Here is a 20809-nt window from a genome sequence, read left to right as displayed (position 1 = left end):
GGAAAAGATTTTGAGGTTTCTCTTGGCTCTCTCCTGTCAAAAATCATTCATACTCATGTAGAGTTTCTTTACATATGACACTGAATACTTCTTTGTCTCTACCCCCTCTGTGGGCCCTGTGTTTTACCAGATGATTAAATAACAAGGTCCATTTCAAGCTTTCACACATGCCCCAGTAGAGGGAAGATGGATACCATCAGTGATAAAATTGTTTGTAAAATGTACCCATGGCTGTAGGTGGGAAGCTAGACAGCATTTGGAATGCCTTATTACCAGAATTGCCGTTCTTATTTCATGTTTATGTTTTGGGTAAGTTTTCCATGTTCGCACAATAGTTCTTAAACACAGGCTATGTTGGATTGGGTTTTCATTGATATCTGCTATTTGATTTAATAATTTTCCCTTTCTATCTCTAATAATTTTATCTGTTACAATTACTATAGCTGTGTGTAGTATCTAATATATTTCAAGGATTCTTACACGCTTCTCTAGATGTATTACTGTTGTCTCCTCTTTAGAAGTATATATATATAAAGTCTCCTTTAGACTGCAAAGCTGCTATTGCATTTCCTGTCTAGTCTGTCTCTTTAAAATACTTGTTCATTTTTCCTTACAGCCTAGTAAGACTGTAGACCCAAGCTTCTAAGGCAGTGGGAGGCAATGTCCCCTGGCTAGTTTCTTCTTGTCTTCTCTTTTCCTAACACTGTGCATGTCCTTCCTAACACTGTGCATGTGGATTGTTTAGCACTGGTGGAAATCAAAATGAGATCTCTGGTAATTTCAGACCCTTACTATAAGAAAAAAATAATCAGAGGCTTTAACTTAATACACTATTAATGGAAAAATGAAGCTCCTTTTCCATGTTGTGTGGATTAGCCCAGCTTTTCAGGTACTTGATTTCATACATAAGTAGTTGCCTTATAAGTATTTATTTGTATCCATACAAATAAATAATCAAAATGCTTTTTCAGTTTAAAGCGCCGCTACCTCTCCTGTGGATCTGTGCTGTCTCACAATCCTCTTATTCTGAGACTTCAGAACAGCCCCAAGTAAACCCTACTCTTAATTAGAGCCAGCCAGAAGTTTTCATCCAAAGCTTCTTAACCAAAAAGATTGGTTACATTGAGTTATTTGTAAACTTTTTGTTGATTTCTTTGAATCATCTGTGAAAACAGAAAACCCTATGGAATGAAACAATTTTCCAAAAAGGCTTTTAACATTATTTTAAAATATTGTGTACTGTTTAAATGAATCAAAATCAATACTTTTGATGTGGTTCAATTATAGTTCTCATTTGGCACATTTTTTCTTAGTTGCTGAAAATTTCAAAAACCTTATTTTGACCAAGTCAAACTCTTTATTCTCTCACCACAATTACAAAAGGAAAAAATTATCAATGTTTTCCCCTCTTCACTTTCTGTTTTTCAAAGCCACAGTGACATTTCTTCAGCCACTCTATTAATTCCTTCTCCAACAGCTGTCACTTTAGACTGATCTTTTTTTATTACTTCCAACACCTTTTTTTTTGTCCTCTCTGTGGCTGAAAGAAAGGAGATGGCAGAGAGTAAATGACTGCCAGAAGATCTGAATGTAGAGATACGGCAATGTGTCTTGCTTGAAGAGTTTGGAAGAGATTTGTGAATGTGTGAAAGAAGGAGGGAAAGGCAGAAGGTTGATGGTAAGCTAGGAGAGAGGTAGAAAAGTTTTATTGGTGCAGCAGGAGGAAAAAGTATGAAAATTGGTAAGCATGGAAAATATGGAGCAAGCAGAAGAGTGGAAAGAAGTAGGATATTGTTTTAATGTTGTTTTGGTGGAGTGGTGCCTGAAGGGGGTGTTTTACTGATCTGCCACAGAGAGTGGCTTACAGTGCTCCCAACCACCTGCTGCAGCAGGGAGCAAGAACAGATGACTCCTGGACAGGAACTCGCTGCTGCAGTGAACACTCAGGAGTGCCTTCCTTCCCTCCCACTGCTGGCTGACCCGCATTTACAAAGAATGCACGGTGAACATGCCGTATACATCAATTTTAGAATATTTACACAACCTATAGTTTAAAGTAATCCAGACTGCTGATTATACAGTTTCAGCAATTGCTCACGTTGTACTCTGCCTGTGTAACCTCCATTTTTTGATTTCTCTTACTTTGCTATCCCTCCCACTTTCTTTCTATCTCACCTTCACAGTTTTAACAGCTATGGTCACATCACCATGAGCTACTATGTATTCAAAAGAATTTTTGAGAATCTTGAGACTTGACTGGTTATATAAAATCATATATTTTAGTCCAAGAGTTTCAGTTTAAGCAAGTGTTCAAGCATGCAAAAATCCTTTACCATTTCTGAGAAGAATTTATGAGTATATATCAGTACCATCTACTGGTAAAAAGAGTTAACAGCACTTAGTAGGCTCATACAGGAAATGCTAGACGTTACTTCAATAACCAGGATCCTTCAGCAGGAAGTTAGGTGTGGTCTGTAAAAGGAGAATTAAAAAAAAAAAAAAAAAAAAAAAAAAAAAAAAAAGCATGATGGAATTTTAACTGCAGTCTTCCCTGGTGCCATTCCAAACCCACATAACTGGAAGATTCTTCACTGGTAATGAATTTTTAATTGTTTCCTGCAGTATTAAAACAGATTTATGCTCTTTCTTTTTTCTTTTTTTTTCCCTTCTGTAATTAGAAATGAAATCTAACAGGATTCTACTGCAGGTCCACTTTCATTTTCCTAGTGAACCCTTCTGCTGCTGGTAGTCTGTAGCTTCCAGCAGCAGTTTGGAGCAGACCGTCCATGACAGAATGCACCAGGTGCATTTGCCTGCAGTGGAAGAGCATGCTCACAGGGAGACCTGCAGGAGTTGGGATGTGTGTGGATGTTTGTGTAGGTGTAAGTGCTGTGTGCATATGGTTGAAAAGGAGGAGAGAGCATCATGTTGCAGCTTATTCAACAGCCTTCAAAAATATTAATTTGTTGCGGCTGTGCTGGAGTATGTGTGCTAAGCAAGACAGTAAAATAGGATCAGGCTGATTGTATTCAAACTGTTCTATCATTTTAATCTGATAATTGTTTCTGGGTATATTGCCTTACTCAGAATTCGTTACTTTATTGCATTTGCTATATTTTTAATGGGCTTACTCGGAAGGATGCTTGAGAAAAATTCTTTTAGGTTACAGCAGATATCCTGTTTGCGATTTCAGATCAAAGTATTTGCATTGGGAATATTTTCCACTTGTTCTTTTTAACTGAACTCTCTGGAGACATTCAAAAGAGATGGTCCTGCTCTTGCTAGTGAAATTTGTGTAATGTATATACAACTGATATTATATCAGACATAAAAGATCTAAGTGCAGTATGTAATGATTAAAAATCGGTTTTGTTTAATTCAGCAATTCTTCCAGTGCACAGTGTGTTGCCAGGCAGGGGATCTGAATACAGGTGCTTATGCCTGATCCTTGTTTCCTGAGCTGGCAGTTCGGCAAAGGCAGCATATTTGTACTCAAAGAGAAGGAGCATCTTGTATTGCTTTCAACTGATCCTTCTGGCTTTACGAGGCAATGGTGGATTCTAAGAGTCATTTCTGGTCCATGTAGCTAGAGGGAAGACTGCTCCAAGATGCAGCTTTCAGGATAATAAGGAGCTACATTGTCTGGAGTCTGACTCCTCAACACTGAACCAAATACTTCAGAATTGTTGATTCCTCACAATGAATGTAGTGGAAAATATCTCCTACTTTATTCATGGGTATGGATAACATTTCCCTTGATAAAGGCAAAAGATGTTATTGTATCGTTTGTGACTTTTTTTATCAGCCTGTGGAACTGACAATCTATTTTGTAAGCACTAAGTGAATTTTAAACTAAACGTTTTAAGAATTGATACCTCTGAAACAACTCTAAGAGGCAAGCTGCAAAGGAAAATAGTTTGTCTCGAAATAAAAACAAATTCAAAAATTAATTTCATGGCAGCCTCCTCTTGGATGATAATGAATGAATTTAACAAGGTGTCCCACACAAAATTCTGTGATGGTATATTACTTTACATTGTTTGTAGCTGTGTTGTTCTAAATTTTTTCTGTGTTTTTTTTTAATATTTTTAGCACTTTTTTATGAGAGAAGTTAAACAGTAATTAAGAGGTGCAGGATGAAAAGATGGCACAATCAGTGCTGGTACCACCAGGACCCGACAGCTTCCGCTATTTCACAAGAGAGTCACTTGCAGCTATTGAACAGCGTATCAACGAAGAGAAAGCTCAAAAATCCAAACAAGAACGCAAAGATGATGATGATGAAGATGGCCCGAAGCCAAACAGTGACTTGGAGGCAGGAAAGACACTGCCATTTATTTACGGCGACATACCTCCAGGAATGGTGTCCGAGCCCTTGGAAGACCTGGACCCATATTATATCAATAAAAAAGTGAGTGTGTTGTATATTTCTATCAGACTTTAAGAAGAATAAATAACAAAGAACCCTTTGAAGGCATAGTATTTCTATTATTTTGACTTAGAGCTTCTATATAATAGTTCCCCCAACAGTTGATGTGATTGGCAGAAATCTTCACTCTAAGAACAGAAATTGGTAATGCAAGTTTGTGGGACCTTCTAGATCAGTAGAGATGCACTTCTTTTAAATAAAACTGGGATTTTATTAAAACATGTAATTTTCAGTGTTTTACACACAGGAGAATTGTAGTCATAGCACAGGAGTTATCTTTAGAATAATCACTAATTGCTGTATTATAGTTGTGAACAGAGCAGACCTTCAATATGAAATCCGTCTCAAAGGTAGCTACACATCTTCTTACTAGTTTTCTTCACTGTTGTGAAAAGTTTAGGTTGCATTCTCTTGTCACTGTGAAGGATAGGGAAGTATGTAAAGGTAATTTCTCAGGATGTCATAATGATCATCCTGATCCATATTTACTCTGTAGAGGCATTATATATCCAAGTTGGTCTGGGTGAATGTTTTCTTTATCCAGTTCTATTTTGTTCTATGATTGTTTTCAAAGAGGAGGTGTTTAAAGAGGAGCCTAAATAAAGAGGAGGTAGCAATTGGCCTTGGAGTGTTGACAGAATGTTACATAATTAAAAAAACATTTTTACAGATATGTTAATAAAAAAAAAATAAATCTGCATATTTACTTTGATTTAAAGTAACAACAACTGCTGTGGCCAGCACAAAAGTGTTGAACTTTAGACTAGTGTCCAGATGGCCTTGGGTTTCCTCCAGATTTTCAGTCTCTTCGATTTTGGCATCATATGTATTGCAGTCGCATTATTCTACTAATAAAGAAGAAATTTTTTTTTCTGTTTTCATAATATTTTTTCTCCTGCTTTCTTTTCTTTCCTGTGGAAACTAGCTAGCTAACAAAAACAAGTGAATTTAAAAAAAACAAAACCCATGAAAGAGAAGAAACTGCTTCAAAGAAAAATGAAGAAAAACTCCAAGAATTGTTATGATTCAAACTCAGACTAAGAGAAAAATGCAAATGAAGATATTTCCTGCAGGAATTAGGGGTATGCCTCATTAGTAATATGTTGAGACAATAGCAATATAGGCATACCATGAAGAACCAAGCAGAACAGCTCAAAAAAACCCCATCAGTTGTGCCTTAAGGGTTCATTGCAGAATTTCTAAAACTGAATTCACATATGGAGAATCATGAGTTAAATTTGAAAACAAGATTTTCAATTAATTATCAAGTTTTGCTTCCTTTACTCAGGTGATTTACTCTATTGAAGTCTGGAAGGCAAATAGAATTTAGGTCAAAGTACCTACTCCTTTCTGCATTCTATAGTAGTAAAAATCTCAGTTCAGTGCCAGAAATCCTAAAGTTAGAGTGTGTATCATCATGCTTTGGAAACTAGAAGAGTAATTCTGCAATTAAGTGTGGATGTGAAGTAAAATCCTGCTCAATTGCTTGTTCCTGATTGAGAAATGCATAGCAGTTGTCATGATCTTTTCCAAAAGCATTGTGGTTTCCAGTAGGAGAAGCAAGACTTCAAACTGCATGTTGCAATCATAATATCTCCTATTATTTTTCTTATTGTTCTTTTTATATTTTTGAACATCATTTTTTGGGTCAGGTTCCATTTTCATTTTTTAATGTAACTTGATGAGTCAGCGTAGCACAAATGCTACTTCATCAGAGGTTTTGTCAGAGTAAAGGGAACAGAAAACAAAAGAACTCTTATTAGAAGTCCTGTTTTCAGTAACTCCAAGACTAATAGTAAGAGGATTGAAAAATCTTCATAGAAAAGAGCATGTTACAGACTCCTGTACAATAAAAGATTGAAGTGCAGTTTGAGAATCACTAAGTATGGGAGAATGTTAAGTTTGGAAGCACTGATTTTTATAATTTATTACTTGAGGCAGGAAGAGGCATTGTGGTTTCAGCTGCTCTATTTGCCACACCTGCTCAGAAAGTAGAGCATAATCTTGACAAATGCTGCCCTCTGATTTCTCCTGAGGCAGATCATGGCTGCTGGCAGTGTTCCAGGTCTGCATGGCTATTGTGCCCTTTGGGCTTCCTAGGACTGCCACAATGCTGTCTAGATCCACTTCTTTACAAAAAGCATGAACTTTCATCCATGTGTAGAAAGAAGAGATGATGGAAATAGATAGGACTTTCCCCAGATGTGTGGGAATCAACATAATTAAAAAAAAAACTTACAGGTTTTCTTTATTTCTTGAATTTTAAAAACACTGTTACATTTAAAAATGCCTTTTTAAATGTTGGTAATATATGTGAGTCATTGCTGAAACTGTGGAGAGACAGTGAAAATGCATGGATGTAGTGAATAGAGTGAATTCTGTATTAGGTGAAAGTAAAGTATGATGAGGAAAATAGATTTGCAGGTACAGAACTATCACAAGCAATAGTTGAGAAGGGGACAAATACATTACTGTCAGAGTACAGCAAAAATTGAGTACATTAGTGTTATGTTCAAAAATGGTTATTGAACACTCTTGATTTCCATATTTTCACGATCACTTGAAACTTAGATCACTTTGAGTTACTTTTGCCTTAGTACTTTGATTTCATAATGTATGCTGCTTATTTGAATTAGGGATTGAAGTTTTAATGGCTCTCATTTTGATTACAGTTACACATCTCAGTGTATATATACCATACAAAAAGTATACCAATTCTTCAAATACTGCCTACATTACTTTTATACTTGTCTCTGTTTACTAGCTAGCAATATCAAGATTACTTAGTATTTCTAAATAGATGCATTTAAGCGTTCATTTAATTGTATTTATAGTAATTTGGCTGGACTCTACAATGCGTGAACTGGACAAGGGGATTTTGTCAATGAAAAAAGAGCATATTGACCAAATATGATTAATGATGAATTGAAAATGATTCAGGGTTTGTAACTTGGTATTGTCTAAATGCTGTTTTTCATTCTGTTCTTCTTTTTCCAGACCTTTATAGTATTGAATAAAGGGAAGGCAATATTCCGATTCAGTGCCACCTCTGCCCTGTACATGTTAACTCCTTTCAATCCTCTTAGAAAAATAGCTATTAAGATTTTGGTACATTCATATCCTTTTCAAGTGGTTAGTCTAAAACTGTAATGAATGACATGTTACTTAGTATTTAAATCATTCTCTGGTACGTGTCCCAGGATCAATATGATCTGTAGTGCTTTGTCCCCCTTCTCTCTACTATTTCTGTCTTCTGTTCTTTTTCTCATTCTCCTTTTACATTTCTGTTAATTGCTGGATCCTAATATAGTAATACCAGAAGCCAGACAACCAGTCATCGTCCTTTACGATTTCTGTGTCTTCTTTCTTCCCCCACAAAATTTTTCCTTCCCTCTTATTTTTTCTGTAATCATCACATCTTTTTTTCATCTTTTCCCCTCCTCCACATTTTTCATAAACTGCAGATAAATTGCTCAGAATACTTTCAGTTCTTCCCTGACACTGTGTATTAAAATCAAATCTTTGATCCCAGGTCTGTGCTTGTATGAGTATTTAGTGAAAATGTGGTTTTATTATTCCTTTTCATTTTCTCATTCAGGTAACTCTTACAGAAAGATAGATTCATAAAACAGCTTAGGTTTCTTGTTTTGTTACATGTTCTCAGTCCTGTATGTATCCCATCTGTATGTTTTATTTCTTGATCATTATTGCATTATACACTTGTAAGTTTATTGATGGTTTAATTTCAGTCTTCAAGGTCATGAGATTTCCACATTGCAGGTAGAGATTTGAAAAGCTAAATGATAATTACTTAACTGTGATTTTGTCTTTTTCAGTGATTTAATAGCTGACTATAGCTGGCATCCCAATGGTCTGATCCCAAATACCAATATGAGCAATGAGGGCATTGACTTCAGAAAGCCAGCTTAATAATAAGGAACAAATACAATGATTGCGCACTTGTATTTACACAAGTCTAACATAAGCACACTGAAAGTAGTTTTTTGTTAGCATTGCATATAGGGATCCTAAAATTATGTGGACTAAATCCTGAAAGGACTTTTTTTAGTCTTGGTATACTGATAACTACAGCAGTACAGTTGGTATGTGTTAGATATTGTTATCAATGGCTAGCCTGCAAATGACTTCCAAAACTATCATGATACTGCATAGCCTGCTTGCAATTTTCCTGCTACAGGTGCCACAACAAATAATTATTTTTCAATTATATGACAGTCTTTACCATATTCTGGAGCATTATTGAGTTATGAGGAATAATAGAAGATTTGGGACTGAGGTGGTAGTGAAGAGATAGTCACCAAAGTCATAATGTTAAAACATGTTGCTGTTTAAGTTTATGATGAGGTATATTATAGATATTATAGGTATATGATAGATATTTTTCCACTAACAAAAGCATAGTAAGGATTTGCAACTCTAAGTGGACATTTCATCGAAAGGATTTTGAAAGCTTATGTAAAGTACAGGCTGGTGAAAAACTTGTAGCATGGTTTTTTAATGTTTAAAAAATATATTTATTTCTCTTTTGCTCTGTTCATATGTGAGTTACATAAAGAGAAGCTAGGTTCTCAGTAAGGATTTTAAATATATTCATTGTGCAGAGAACCCAAAGAATTGTTGAATGTAATGCCACAGTTTTTTGACAGCTCAGAAGGTCGAGGTATCATTATCACTTGAAGGTCTTTTAATTAATGTAGACATACAAAGAAAAGTTTTTGAGGGGAACCTCACAGTCCTTCTCACCCCATTATATTTGGATTTCTATTTAGGAGCACCACATGAACCTGCAGCTGTTTTCAGCTCGAGCTTTGTCCTCTCTGTAGCTTTAGGTGCTGGTGCCATCATGTGGGCATTCCATGGTTCATCTGCATGGTTTTCATTTTTGTGGTTGTATTTTTTTTGTATCTTAGAAGAATACCAGCAGTTCTGAGAGTAAAAGGTTGTAGCTTTAGAGTGGTTCTGTTTAAATACATGAAATTATTTATGACTTGGACCTGTTGTGGAATTCTATTTGGATTTCTTATTTTGAGAATCACATGTGCCTTCTCCTCCCAACAGCATTTATATTACAAAAGTTATATAAAGCAAACAGAAAAAAAATACTTTTCTCACTAAGATTTCCCTATGTTCTCTCCTACTATGTGGCAGCTGGCTTTCAGAGTATCATAGTGATAAGGAAAAATGTTGATACATGCCTAATTTTATGATAAAACATTAAAGTGAAGAAAATGGATTTTTCATTGCTTTGCATGCATGAAGCAGATCAGATTTGTCTAGATCATCTAAAAGAAATACTTCTTGTGTTATTCCATGAAATTAGAAGCTAATACTTTAAATGTTGACATTTTTGTTCAATGAGAAAAAATAATTTAAAGTTGGGGCACTTTTCAAAATACCTTTCAGATTTTCTAATTTTTAGTGTTTCATTGTTTTCTTTTAGCGGACAAGAAGTGAATGAAAGTTTTAACATATTCAGGGCTTTCCCCTGGCTATTAAAAGAGCAGTGGAGGGATAGATAGCTCCTGATAGTGAAAATCTACCAAAGCAGTGTGTTATTTGATACTCTTCTTATGAGACTTTTTGGCTTACATTCCTTAACTCTTAGCCTACATTATTCAGCATGCTTATCATGTGCACTATTTTGACCAACTGCGTATTTATGACCATGAGTAACCCTCCAGACTGGACAAAGAATGTAGAGTAAGTTAAATGGATTTTCTCTGAATAATATCCAGTAATCAAAAATAAACTACTGTGAATTATATTAGGATGATTTCCACTGGCAGCAGCCACCTTGTTGGGACATCCTATCAACAGCTATTCTGATGCTATTTCCTTTGCTGTAACATTAAATACATATAGTTGTCTCATGACAAGTTCTTTAATGTCCTTCTTCTGTTTGCAGTACTAGATGGAAAATGTAAGAAAATTATAATTTTCTTATGATAATACAGGAAAAGTGAATTATAAATATTTTTGACTGTGTTCTGTCACATCTGTGCAAGAACCCAGGGAAATTCAGTCTTTCATCTCTGTTGCAATAACTGTTACAGATAAAGGAATCATCTCATGGATGGCTGTTGATCACAGTGCAGCTTTCTCTTACCAAAACCAATCTAACAATGGAAAACTTGTATGCAAAATAAGCTCTTTAAAAAGTATTGAAATGGTTAGCTAATCATTGGTGCAATATGATGTCAGCTTGGCTAATTGGTCCAGTGTGATGTCAGCTGCGGCATACACAATGACAGTTCCAAAGCTGCAGGCCACAGTGTCAAACACTGCTCTTGGTGCTTCCTTTCTGCTGCTTCTTCATTCCTTACTGCTTGGGCTGATCCATACCTGTTTAATCCTCAGAAACCAAAAGTGAAATCATAGGGCTGTTAAGGTCAACAAAGACATTCTCATTTTGAGTTCAGTGTGAGCATCTATGTATTCAGGATATCTAGCACATAGTAAATATTTATGATAAAGATTCATTGCTTGAATATTTCTTCATGTCTATATATTGTGTCATTTAGAGTTACAGGGCATGTCCTCATCTGTGGAGTAAAGTTCTGCAGGAAATAATTTTTTTAGTAGTTTAACAGAAAACTTTCATATTGGAAAACTGTTTTCAGGTTAGCTCAGTTAGAGTAAGCTTTTAAAGCAGTTTAAATTTAATTCCTTTCCATAAAAGATATAAATTAAATTAGATTTCAGGATGGCATCACTTGGACACAGAAGATTGAAATTACTCAGAATGCCAGAATTAAATATTCTTTTAATTGAAATTTCAACTACATTTTTTAGTCAAAATGAATACCTGAATTTTATTGGCATTTGTAAGTAATTTTTGTTGTTCTTGCATTTGATTCCAGTACTACATCTGTCTTGATGAAGGTGAAGTAATGGATATACCTACTCTGTAACAGTTACAGAGGAATGAGGGCTGATGAGGGTTGGTGCTTGCCAACTCTTGGGACTAAGCAACATTTCAGCATAAAAATAACATTGAAGAAAGAAATTTTTAGCTTGAAAGTAACTTCTAAAATCCTAACATAATCCATCTGTGTGTTTTGTTATAACGTGGATTAAGACTGGTCATAAACATGGCACAATGAAGTAACTGGGAATTTTGCATCTGTTTTATTGCATAGATTATAGAAGTTGAATTTAACATGTGGATTATCAGTCTTCTAAGCCTAATTTCATTCCTCTTTCCTTATGGTATAAATTATGCAAATATTAAAGTTGGTTGTAACTGCCATTATTTCTTATGCCGCTTAAAGAGAAGCAAATGAGAATAAGACAACCAGAGAGCATAAACTGCAAAAATAACGTGATCTATAAACTCTGTCTTGCATATTTTCCTCAGATACACATTCACTGGAATTTATACCTTTGAATCACTTATTAAAATTCTTGCAAGGGGCTTCTGTTTAGAAGATTTTACGTTTCTCCGAGACCCATGGAATTGGCTAGATTTCACTGTCATTACATTTGCGTAAGTCTTCTACTTATTTTTTTAATAAAAATTCTTTCTGGTAGCATGAGATTAGTGACTAAAAATTGCCTCGTATCTTGTCAGCCAGAATATTTGGAGCCTGGACTTCCTGCAGTTTCAATATGTTTCTTCTACCTCTTTTACACATTTTAGTATTTCTAGCCAAGAATGTGCTGTGGAGGCCAGCATGGTGTGCCAGCCCATTAGGATTTTGAATGCCATCACCCTGAACTATTCATATCCTGTCTCCTTTCTGCATACCAGAATTAAAGGAATCCTTTTGACTTCCTAATAGCTGACCAGATTAGTTTTCAAACATCAAGTTAATGTGGTTTATTATGATAAAACTTAATTTAATTTTATGGCCAGAAGCCTATTTATATCACAGGCAAAATACAGTGAATGGTGAAAAGGTCTTGCTCAAAGACCCAAGCAAATACAATAAAATCTGCCTCAATTCTGAGTAATTGTGATTTAATCCTACAGGTATGTAACAGAATTTGTAAACCTAGGCAATGTTTCAGCTCTTCGAACTTTCAGAGTATTGAGAGCTTTGAAAACTATTTCTGTAATTCCAGGTAAGAAGTAGTTGGTGTAAGGTGTTAGGCCCCTCGTATCTCCAACTGTTATTTGTGTGCTGTCATTGTGTTTGTGTGTGAACTCCCCTATTACAGATATGTGACAGAGTTTGTGGACCTGGGCAATGTCTCAGCGTTGAGAACATTCAGAGTTCTCCGAGCTTTGAAAACAATATCAGTCATTCCAGGTGAGAGCAAGGTTAAACACCGAGGCTGACTTTTGTTCTACAAAGGCTGTACTCACATTTTCAAAGCATAAGCCTTGTTTGCTACACACTGTCAACTAATCAAAAAAGCAGGAATCAAGACATGTAATTTTATTTAAATTGATTCATGCTTGTATTGGTTGTATTTGCTTCTCAAAAAAAAAGTCAGCCTTTGAGTTTAACAAATTCTTGCATGAGATATTTGCAGTAAACAGCCTATGTGATTTGCATCTTATAACATCAAGCTTTCCTTTACATGTTTTAAATATAAGTTAATTTTAAGCTTTCATACTGATGCAAATTTTCTCGTTTATTGAAGGCACTTGATATAGCAACTTAATTCAGTTTTAAGTTATTTCAAAAAAAATAAACACTAAAGGATAGCATGGGCCATGCATGGGGTATCGTTCTAAAGATGTCTTTCTTCTCCAAACCATCTCCCCTCATATATTTTAACAAGATTATTATGATATCATTTCAATGTGCACGTATAATGTCTTTACAATGGGGTTACATTATTATAGAATACATTGCAAAAGTTCATAAAAGAAAGGTTTGGGCAAGAAGCATCAGCAAAAGCAAAAAATGCTATTCTATGCAGAGTTGAGATATAGCATGAATAATAAAATCACTTGTTTTGGCATAAACAATGTGTTTGGTATTATCTACTTCTTATTTTTGTACACTATAAAATAAGTATAAACTTACATATTTTCATTCATCTTCCCAAATAATACGGCTTTTCTTTAAAATTATTGTGTCACAAATTACTAGTCTTTTTGCATGAAATCTTTATCAGGAAAAACGTCACATGATTTTTTTTGTGTGTGTGTGTTTAGTATATATTTAACATCATAATAAAAATCTTATCTCTTTGCAGGCCTGAAGACTATAGTGGGAGCCCTGATTCAGTCTGTGAAGAAGCTCTCAGATGTGATGATCCTGACTGTGTTTTGTCTGAGTGTGTTTGCACTGATAGGGCTGCAGCTGTTCATGGGCAACCTGAGGAATAAATGCCTGCAGTGGCCTCCAGACAATTCTACTTTTGAAACAACTGTTATTTCCATCTTTAATAGCTCTATAGGTGAAAATGGTACATTTATTAATGCAACAATGACAATATTTAACTGGGATGAATACATCGAAGACAAAAGTAAGAGTTAATTATATCATCTACTGCATTGATTTTCTGGTATTGATTTAAACACATTTGAGAACACCAGTGTCTTTCCCTTGCCTTTAAAAGTGTGTAATATGGCCAAGAAACATAAAAGCCTTCATTTTTCTCTAGTAAATAAAAGCACAGTCATTATATAATTTAACACTTATAATATTATACTGGGTAGCAAAATATCTTTTTCTTTCACTGAATATGACTTTTAGAGTAAAATCACATTGCAGCATAAGCCAGAAATTTCCCTGCTAGCTTGAAGCCTCCTGAAATAGTATGACAGCCCTTACATGGGATCTGAAATGTAATAGTTAGGTTAGTGCAAGATAGTTCCTAAGCCCACATCTGGACATCAGCTGGAAGAATCCTGCCAGAGCAATCGGGATCGTTGTTCCTTCTGGGCTGGGTGAGTGGTTCTGCACCACACACCCTGCACAGCACAGACACGCCTCTAAGAGAATACTGGTGATGTACCCCAACATTTTTCCTGTAAAATAAGAACATATTTCTGTCTTTTAGTTTGTTTCTTATCTTCGGAAAATCAAGAAATGAGCACTTTTTTTCTCTGTTTTACCTCTTAATACAAGATTTCCACCATTTTAGGTAGTTAATATTAGTACTGTGTTAACAAAACTTGTTTCAAAATTCAGATAGAACAACTCTGAACATATCTATAGTAGATTGCTATTCTGTTTTTCATAATGTTGTTAGTCTCTCCCATTTATCTGTTCAGCCCTTTCTATTTATTTTAGTGTATATAGTATATTTAGTGTATTCATAATTAGGCATAAAAGGTTTTTAATAAAGTCTGTATATATATTTTAACTGGTGACTATGTCAATGAAAGTTAGGAAACCTCAGTTTAAGAACTAAATGCTTTTGGATCCAAGTCTCATTGCCTTATAATCTTTTAATGTACTTATCATCTAAGCATGCTTGAAATATACAAATGTCATGCAGAAATTTTGGATGATAACCTATTCTTAAAGCCATCTGAAGATTCTATTCTGTTCCCTTTTAGTTGTTTCTGATACTATGTCACACAAATAGAAAGGCTGTTTTTCTACATATCTGACCTACATCTTCCTAATTTCTGATTGAATCTATTACTACATCTGCTGTGGATTTAGAAATAAGATAATCATAGACTACTTTATATTAGTCTTTATACAGTTTAAAAACTCTTATCCTCTGCATTTCTGGTCTTTCCTAAGCCAACCAATCCTATTTTCTATTTTGCATTTTCTATACCTATTTTCATTTTTTTTCTTTTTTTCAATCTTTCCAATTATTCTGGCTTTTTTTTCCTTGTTGTTGTTTTTATTTTGCCTTTTTTGTGACAGTTTTTGTTTGCCTGGGTTTTTACGAGACTCTCAAATTGGGTGCTGACTCCTCTAGCAATTACTTCTCATTTGTATCTTTACCTCATGCCATATATGCAACATTCCTATTAACACGTTTCAAAATTACCTCATTTTTATGTCAGCACTGTATTGTTGATTCACAGTCAATTTGTATTTTTTGGCAGTTATTACATCTTTTTGCAATAGTGGTGGCTGCAGCCACATCCTGGTATTTTGTATTTAGGTATTTGATTTTGCCTTGTCAAGTGTAGCATTTTCCACTTATCTCTGTTGAAATAAATCCAATTGCTTTTTACAGACTTTTCAATTTGTAAAGGTCATTTTAAATTTTAAATACCTTTTCTCCTAGCCTTAAGTCTTCAGAAAACTTGATGCATTTTTTTCTATTGTTTTGTGTCTCAAGCTGGTCATGAACTTGTTACAAAATCATGTCTAGCACAGATGCCTGGGAGATCTTCAGAGAGATGCCCTTTGTGTCACTGGCAACTGCTCTCTGATAACTTTTTTCAGGTATTTTGTGATACTTCCAGCCAGAACACATCTCCTTTCTTTGTATCCGGGAGTGTCATGAAGGACTTGTACCCATGACTGTTCTGTTATTAAGTTGGCAGGAGACAGGAATAGTTTTTGTATATGGCATATTTTCTAGAAACTCATATTTACTATTTTTATTTCTTTATCATTATTAACTTTGGAATTAAAAAAAAAAATCTTTTTTGTTTTCCAAAGTAGTGGACTGAAAGTGGAGCTATGCCACATAGGAATCTGAATTAGGCCCACAGAGAGTTTTGCAAGTTCTGCTTGGACCCTGTCTGCATCTCTAAACTTCTTTGTTAAGCAGGGGTCAGATGTCTCACAGGGTCTGACTCTGTGATCACCAGGAGGTCTGAAAATGCACTGATTTCTTATATGATATCTGAGACTCGAATTGCAGATATATAAATTATGGACATAATTTCTCTCTCTCTTTAAAATAAGCAGATTTTATGCTGTCTCTGTCATATACTGGTGGTGACAGAGTAGAAGCAGTCAGTAGGAACTGGTTGCAATTCCCTGCTTGTCTGTTTAGCATTAGCCCTCAGTTAGTTCATGCCAGCTGAGCTAGTCCATGCCAGCTGGCAGTGACTCTCACGGAACCATCTGCTTCCTGAGAACAGCCAGAACATACCTAGTTCTGGCAACTTTAGCTTAATGTGCCACCTGACCCAAAAATCTCCATTAGAGATTCCCATTTTACCCTAAGAATTGCAAACTAGGAATTGATGGCAAAATGTGTTTCCCTTTCTGCTGCAAAGAAGGAAAAATAAAATAAAATAGAAGAGTGTGTTGGGGGCTTTTAGGCCTTCTGTCTCTGTAAATTATATTTTACCTCATCTTAATAGTTAGCCTAAATGTTCAAGTACATTCCCCTGCTACAGAATTTTGTGCATTGGTTTTGTATAAGGTACAATAAATGCTTGTTTTCTCCCCCAGCTGCTCAAATCAAGATCCAGTTACAAATTTCTTGAGCACATTGTGTTACCACAGAAACAATGGGGTTGGAAAAGACCTTTGAGATCATCGAGCCCAACCTATGACCTAACACCACCTTGTCAACTAGACCATGGCACTGAGTGCCACATCCAGTCTTTCCTTAAACACCACCACCTCCCTGGGCAGTCCATTCCAATACCCAGCCACCCTCTCTGTGAAGAAATTGTTCCTTATGTCCAACCCAAACCTCCCCTGGCACAGCTTAAGGCTGTGTCCTTCAGCCTGTCACAGGGTGCCTGGGAGAAGAGGCTGACCCCCACCTGGCTACACCCTCCTTCCAGGGAATTGTAGAGAGTGACAAGGCCTCCCCTGAGCCTCCTCTTCTCCAGGCTAACACCCCCAGCTCCCTCAGCTGCTCCTCATTGGACTTGTGCTCCACACCCTTCCCAGCTTCACTGCCCTTCTCTGGACACACTGCAGCACCTCAATGTCCTTTCTGACCTGAGGGGCCCAGACCTGGACACAGCACTCGAGCTGTGACCTCTCCAGTGCTGAGTACAGGGAAAAAATCTCATCCCTAATATTTCATGGTTTTTTTCAAGGAATACTTGGATAAAATAATATGTAATTGATAATTACAAATGAATAGTAGTAAATGTTATGTATCAAAATGCATGAATGAAGGCACAGAATTGCCCTCATCCTTTGCCTCATTTTCCTGGTATTTTTTGATTTGCTAACATACACAGTTTGGTATTCCACCCCTTGTATCTTATAATTTGGTTAGATTGCTAAGAATTAACTGCATAACTAACTTTGTATTTTCTAAAGAAAGGCTAACTTGGAGATTCTGTAGAAAATAATTTTCCTGTCAAAACAATACTTTCCCTGCTTTTTTTCATTCCTAACCACTATATATTGCAGTTGAACAGTTTGTTAGCTCTGCTAATTTCTTTCAAGTGTAAAACTCTATATAATTACTCAATTTTCATCAGGCATAAATGTTATCTTTCTCATCACTTTTTTGATTTTTTTTTTAAACAGGTCACTTCTACTTCTTGGAAGGACAAAATGATGCACTGCTGTGTGGCAATAGCTCAGATGCAGGGTAAGAAAATGATCATCATTTTTCATTATCAAAGATAAAAAATTAGCTACTTAGAATAGCTCAGGTAGTCAACTTTAACATCAAATGTACTGTAGAGTTGCAAATTACTGATGTTTTGCATTTGAAGCTGTACCTCAATGCAACCATCTCTGTGATTTGAATTTACACAGGCATTTCCATCAGCCTCTTAGGCTACTTTTGTAAGGTAACCACATGAATGATCTGTGCATAAATGTTGCTGCCAGCTTGCTAACAACTGTTTATCAGCAATGCTACTTGATGGTCTTCTCTTGTCCTGATGGAGATGTGTTATGACAAATTGTGGGGAATGGTAGAATACTGTTAGTTATATTATCAAAGCATTGAAATATTATTAGAAAATGGAATTAAAAAGTGAAAAATTATAAGCTATATATTTTTATCTTAAGTATGTAGAATAACATTTTACTTGTTCATGATTTCGCTAGCAATCGGTACTCCTGAACAATTTTGTTTTACTGCAGCATATCGTAATGTAGAGTAGTTGTTAAAAATAGCGTTTCCTCTTCTTTTGTAGTCAATGCCCAGAAGGATATATATGTGTGAAAGCTGGTAGAAACCCCAACTATGGCTACACAAGTTTTGATACATTCAGTTGGGCATTCTTGTCACTGTTTCGATTGATGACTCAGGACTTTTGGGAGAATCTTTACCAGCTGGTGAGGACTTACTTAAATAAATGGCACCATCACCAATACCATTACTATATAGTACTTGTATAGTTATTTTCATTCACTTGTCCCTAAGGCCTTTGGAACAGAAATCATCTTTAATTTCATATATGTAAACTGTTGTCTAAAACAATAAGGCCCTTATTCATGATTTGGGTTCCCATGTGCTTCTTAAATACATTAGAAGAAGTAGCTGTTATTTTATGAAGATGGTTAAGCATTATTGTTTGTTTACCTAAATGAATAAATAAATTTAAATTGTTAGAGTTTCTTACCCAAATATGCTATAGATGCTATGTTAAATTGATTTGCAGTCTAGTAAAAATCTGTTTTGTTTGAAAAGGTTACATCTTGTCCCTGAAGTATGCATATCTTTACCTGAAGGGCTGTAATTTTCTTCACTGTAACATTTTGTATAATGCACTATTTTTGTTGCAGTGTAGTTTGGGATGGATGAGACAGGAAGGTAAGATGCTGATCAGTGGCCCCACCTACTGTTTAAAATTTAAAGGCTGTAGATGTACAGATTCTTATTGGTATAAGTTCTGAACTATTCAGAATTGGATTTACCTTGACAAGAATAGACAGAAAACTTTTTCATATGTATTCAGGATATAATATTACTTTTGTAAGGAAAAAGTAACTCAATAATCCTGTGCTAACATAAATCAATCTTACAACATACTTCTAAATTAAAACACAGGGGCTAACTTATTATGCAGCAGTAGTTTAAGTCTGTTAAAATAGTGTATTATGTCTTTTTCTCCAGACTCTGCGTGCTGCTGGGAAGACATACATGATATTTTTTGTTTTGGTCATTTTCCTGGGTTCTTTTTACCTGATCAACTTGATCCTGGCTGTGGTCGCCATGGCCTATGAAGAACAGAATCAAGCAACAATGGAAGAAGCAGAACAGAAAGAGGCAGAATTTCAGCAAATGCTGGAACAACTGAAGAAGCAACAGGAAGAAGCTCAGGTATCGCTGTAAAGTAAAATTTCTTCTTTCGTTCATGATAATGAACAGATGCTTTATGTCCACATATGAGAATACTTTTACTCCCCTACTCCTAACAATGTATTGCTTTGTCTCACAAACTCCTTAATATTGTAAACAATCTCTATTTTCTCTTGCACTGTTTTTGCTGGTTTGAGTGAACCTGTTAATTTTGTGACAAAAATAATAATCAACAAGCTAAAGCACTGGATTTTCAAATTGGAGATGGAAATTTACTCTTTACTGAACCACTTGAACAAGTTGCCCAGAGTGTTTGTGGAGATAATCAAAAGCCATCTGGATATGATCCTTGAGCAACCTGCTTTAGGTGACCCTGTCTGCTGGAGAGGTGAACACTATGACCTCCAGAGGTTCCCTTCCAACCTCAGCCATTCTGTGGTTGACTGAAACGGAGGTGGAGATGTAGAAAAAATATCCAAAGAGTAATTGTGCTTATATAAATAACAGAAGCAAACTTATTGTAGGTGATGGTGTTTCACCAATATTTGTCTTTTTCTACTCCCTACCTATCTCTCTCAGCAGAAAGCCATAGCTTTCCAGTTTGAAAGAGAATTGGAAAAAGTAGAGAAACCAAAGAAAACACTTCTGTGGTACAAATGTAATGATTACATACTGCTTTGAAATTCCTTTTCATTTTTTGAAGGCTTTCAAATCTTTAATAGAAAAATTTATAATGTCTGCTTGGCATGTGGCCACATAGAGCAGAAGTTGAACTATGTCTTCCATATAAGTACATGACTAAAATCAGCAGTCAGGGTTTTTTGTTTCATTGAGCAATTGCTATCTGTTGGGGAGAAATTGTGGGATTTTTTTTTTTTTTTTACCACAGCTTGTAAATAAATGTTAATAAAATGATCCACATGTTTTGAAAATCAAACAGCAACAAGTATGTAATAGTGTGTAGTTCAACACAAATCTCTGATTATTATTTGCAAAACTGAGATATCAACATTACACAAAATCTTTAATAGACTAGGGAGTGTTCAAAACCCATCAAAATGTTGTAAGAAAGTGTTGCTTCCTGTTAACAGGGATTTTGCCACTTGTTTAAGCCTTGATTCTTTATTTTTACATAGTACTTCAGATGAAAAATTCATTGCAACATATTGCTTCAATCTGAAACAGATGCTTTTTAACTTGGTTTTTTGTCACCACAGTTTTCCCTTGGGTTACGCTTGCTCTTGGTTTATGGAACAGTGGCAAATTATGGTTCCTGTGGTATTTCACAAATTACAGTTCTTATGCTGG

The 20809-nt window shown here is 35.4% G+C and overlaps 1 protein-coding gene across 14 annotated transcripts in view; it reads left to right on the top strand.

Annotated features, from left to right (window-relative positions):
* The first annotated feature begins 3428 nt into the window (after positions 1 to 3428).
* Positions 3429 to 20809, top strand: part of SCN2A (sodium voltage-gated channel alpha subunit 2) — a 54734-nt gene continuing 37353 nt past the window's right edge. For 6 of the 14 annotated variants that reach the window (XM_063400603.1, XM_063400599.1, XM_063400605.1 and 3 more), the window contains exons 1-9: positions 3429 to 4411; positions 7427 to 7545; positions 10061 to 10150; positions 11808 to 11936; positions 12611 to 12702; positions 13601 to 13873; positions 17773 to 17836; positions 18393 to 18534; positions 19316 to 19522. In XM_063400603.1, the coding sequence (XP_063256673.1) occupies positions 4145 to 4411; positions 7427 to 7545; positions 10061 to 10150; positions 11808 to 11936; positions 12611 to 12702; positions 13601 to 13873; positions 17773 to 17836; positions 18393 to 18534; positions 19316 to 19522 (1383 nt within the window). In that variant the 5' untranslated portion in view covers positions 3429 to 4144. Of the gene's footprint in view, positions 4412 to 7426; positions 7559 to 10055; positions 10151 to 11807; positions 11937 to 12422; positions 12515 to 12610; positions 12703 to 13600; positions 13874 to 17772; positions 17837 to 18392; positions 18535 to 19315; positions 19523 to 20809 lie in introns of all 14 variants that reach the window. The other 8 variants (XM_063400604.1, XM_063400606.1, XM_063400602.1 and 5 more) reach the window with 3 other exon arrangements.

This window comes from Prinia subflava, chromosome 6 (assembly GCF_021018805.1).
Source record: "Prinia subflava isolate CZ2003 ecotype Zambia chromosome 6, Cam_Psub_1.2, whole genome shotgun sequence".
NCBI classification, from domain to species: Eukaryota; Metazoa; Chordata; class Aves; order Passeriformes; family Cisticolidae; genus Prinia; species Prinia subflava.
This window is presented reverse-complemented; position numbering and strand designations above follow the sequence as displayed.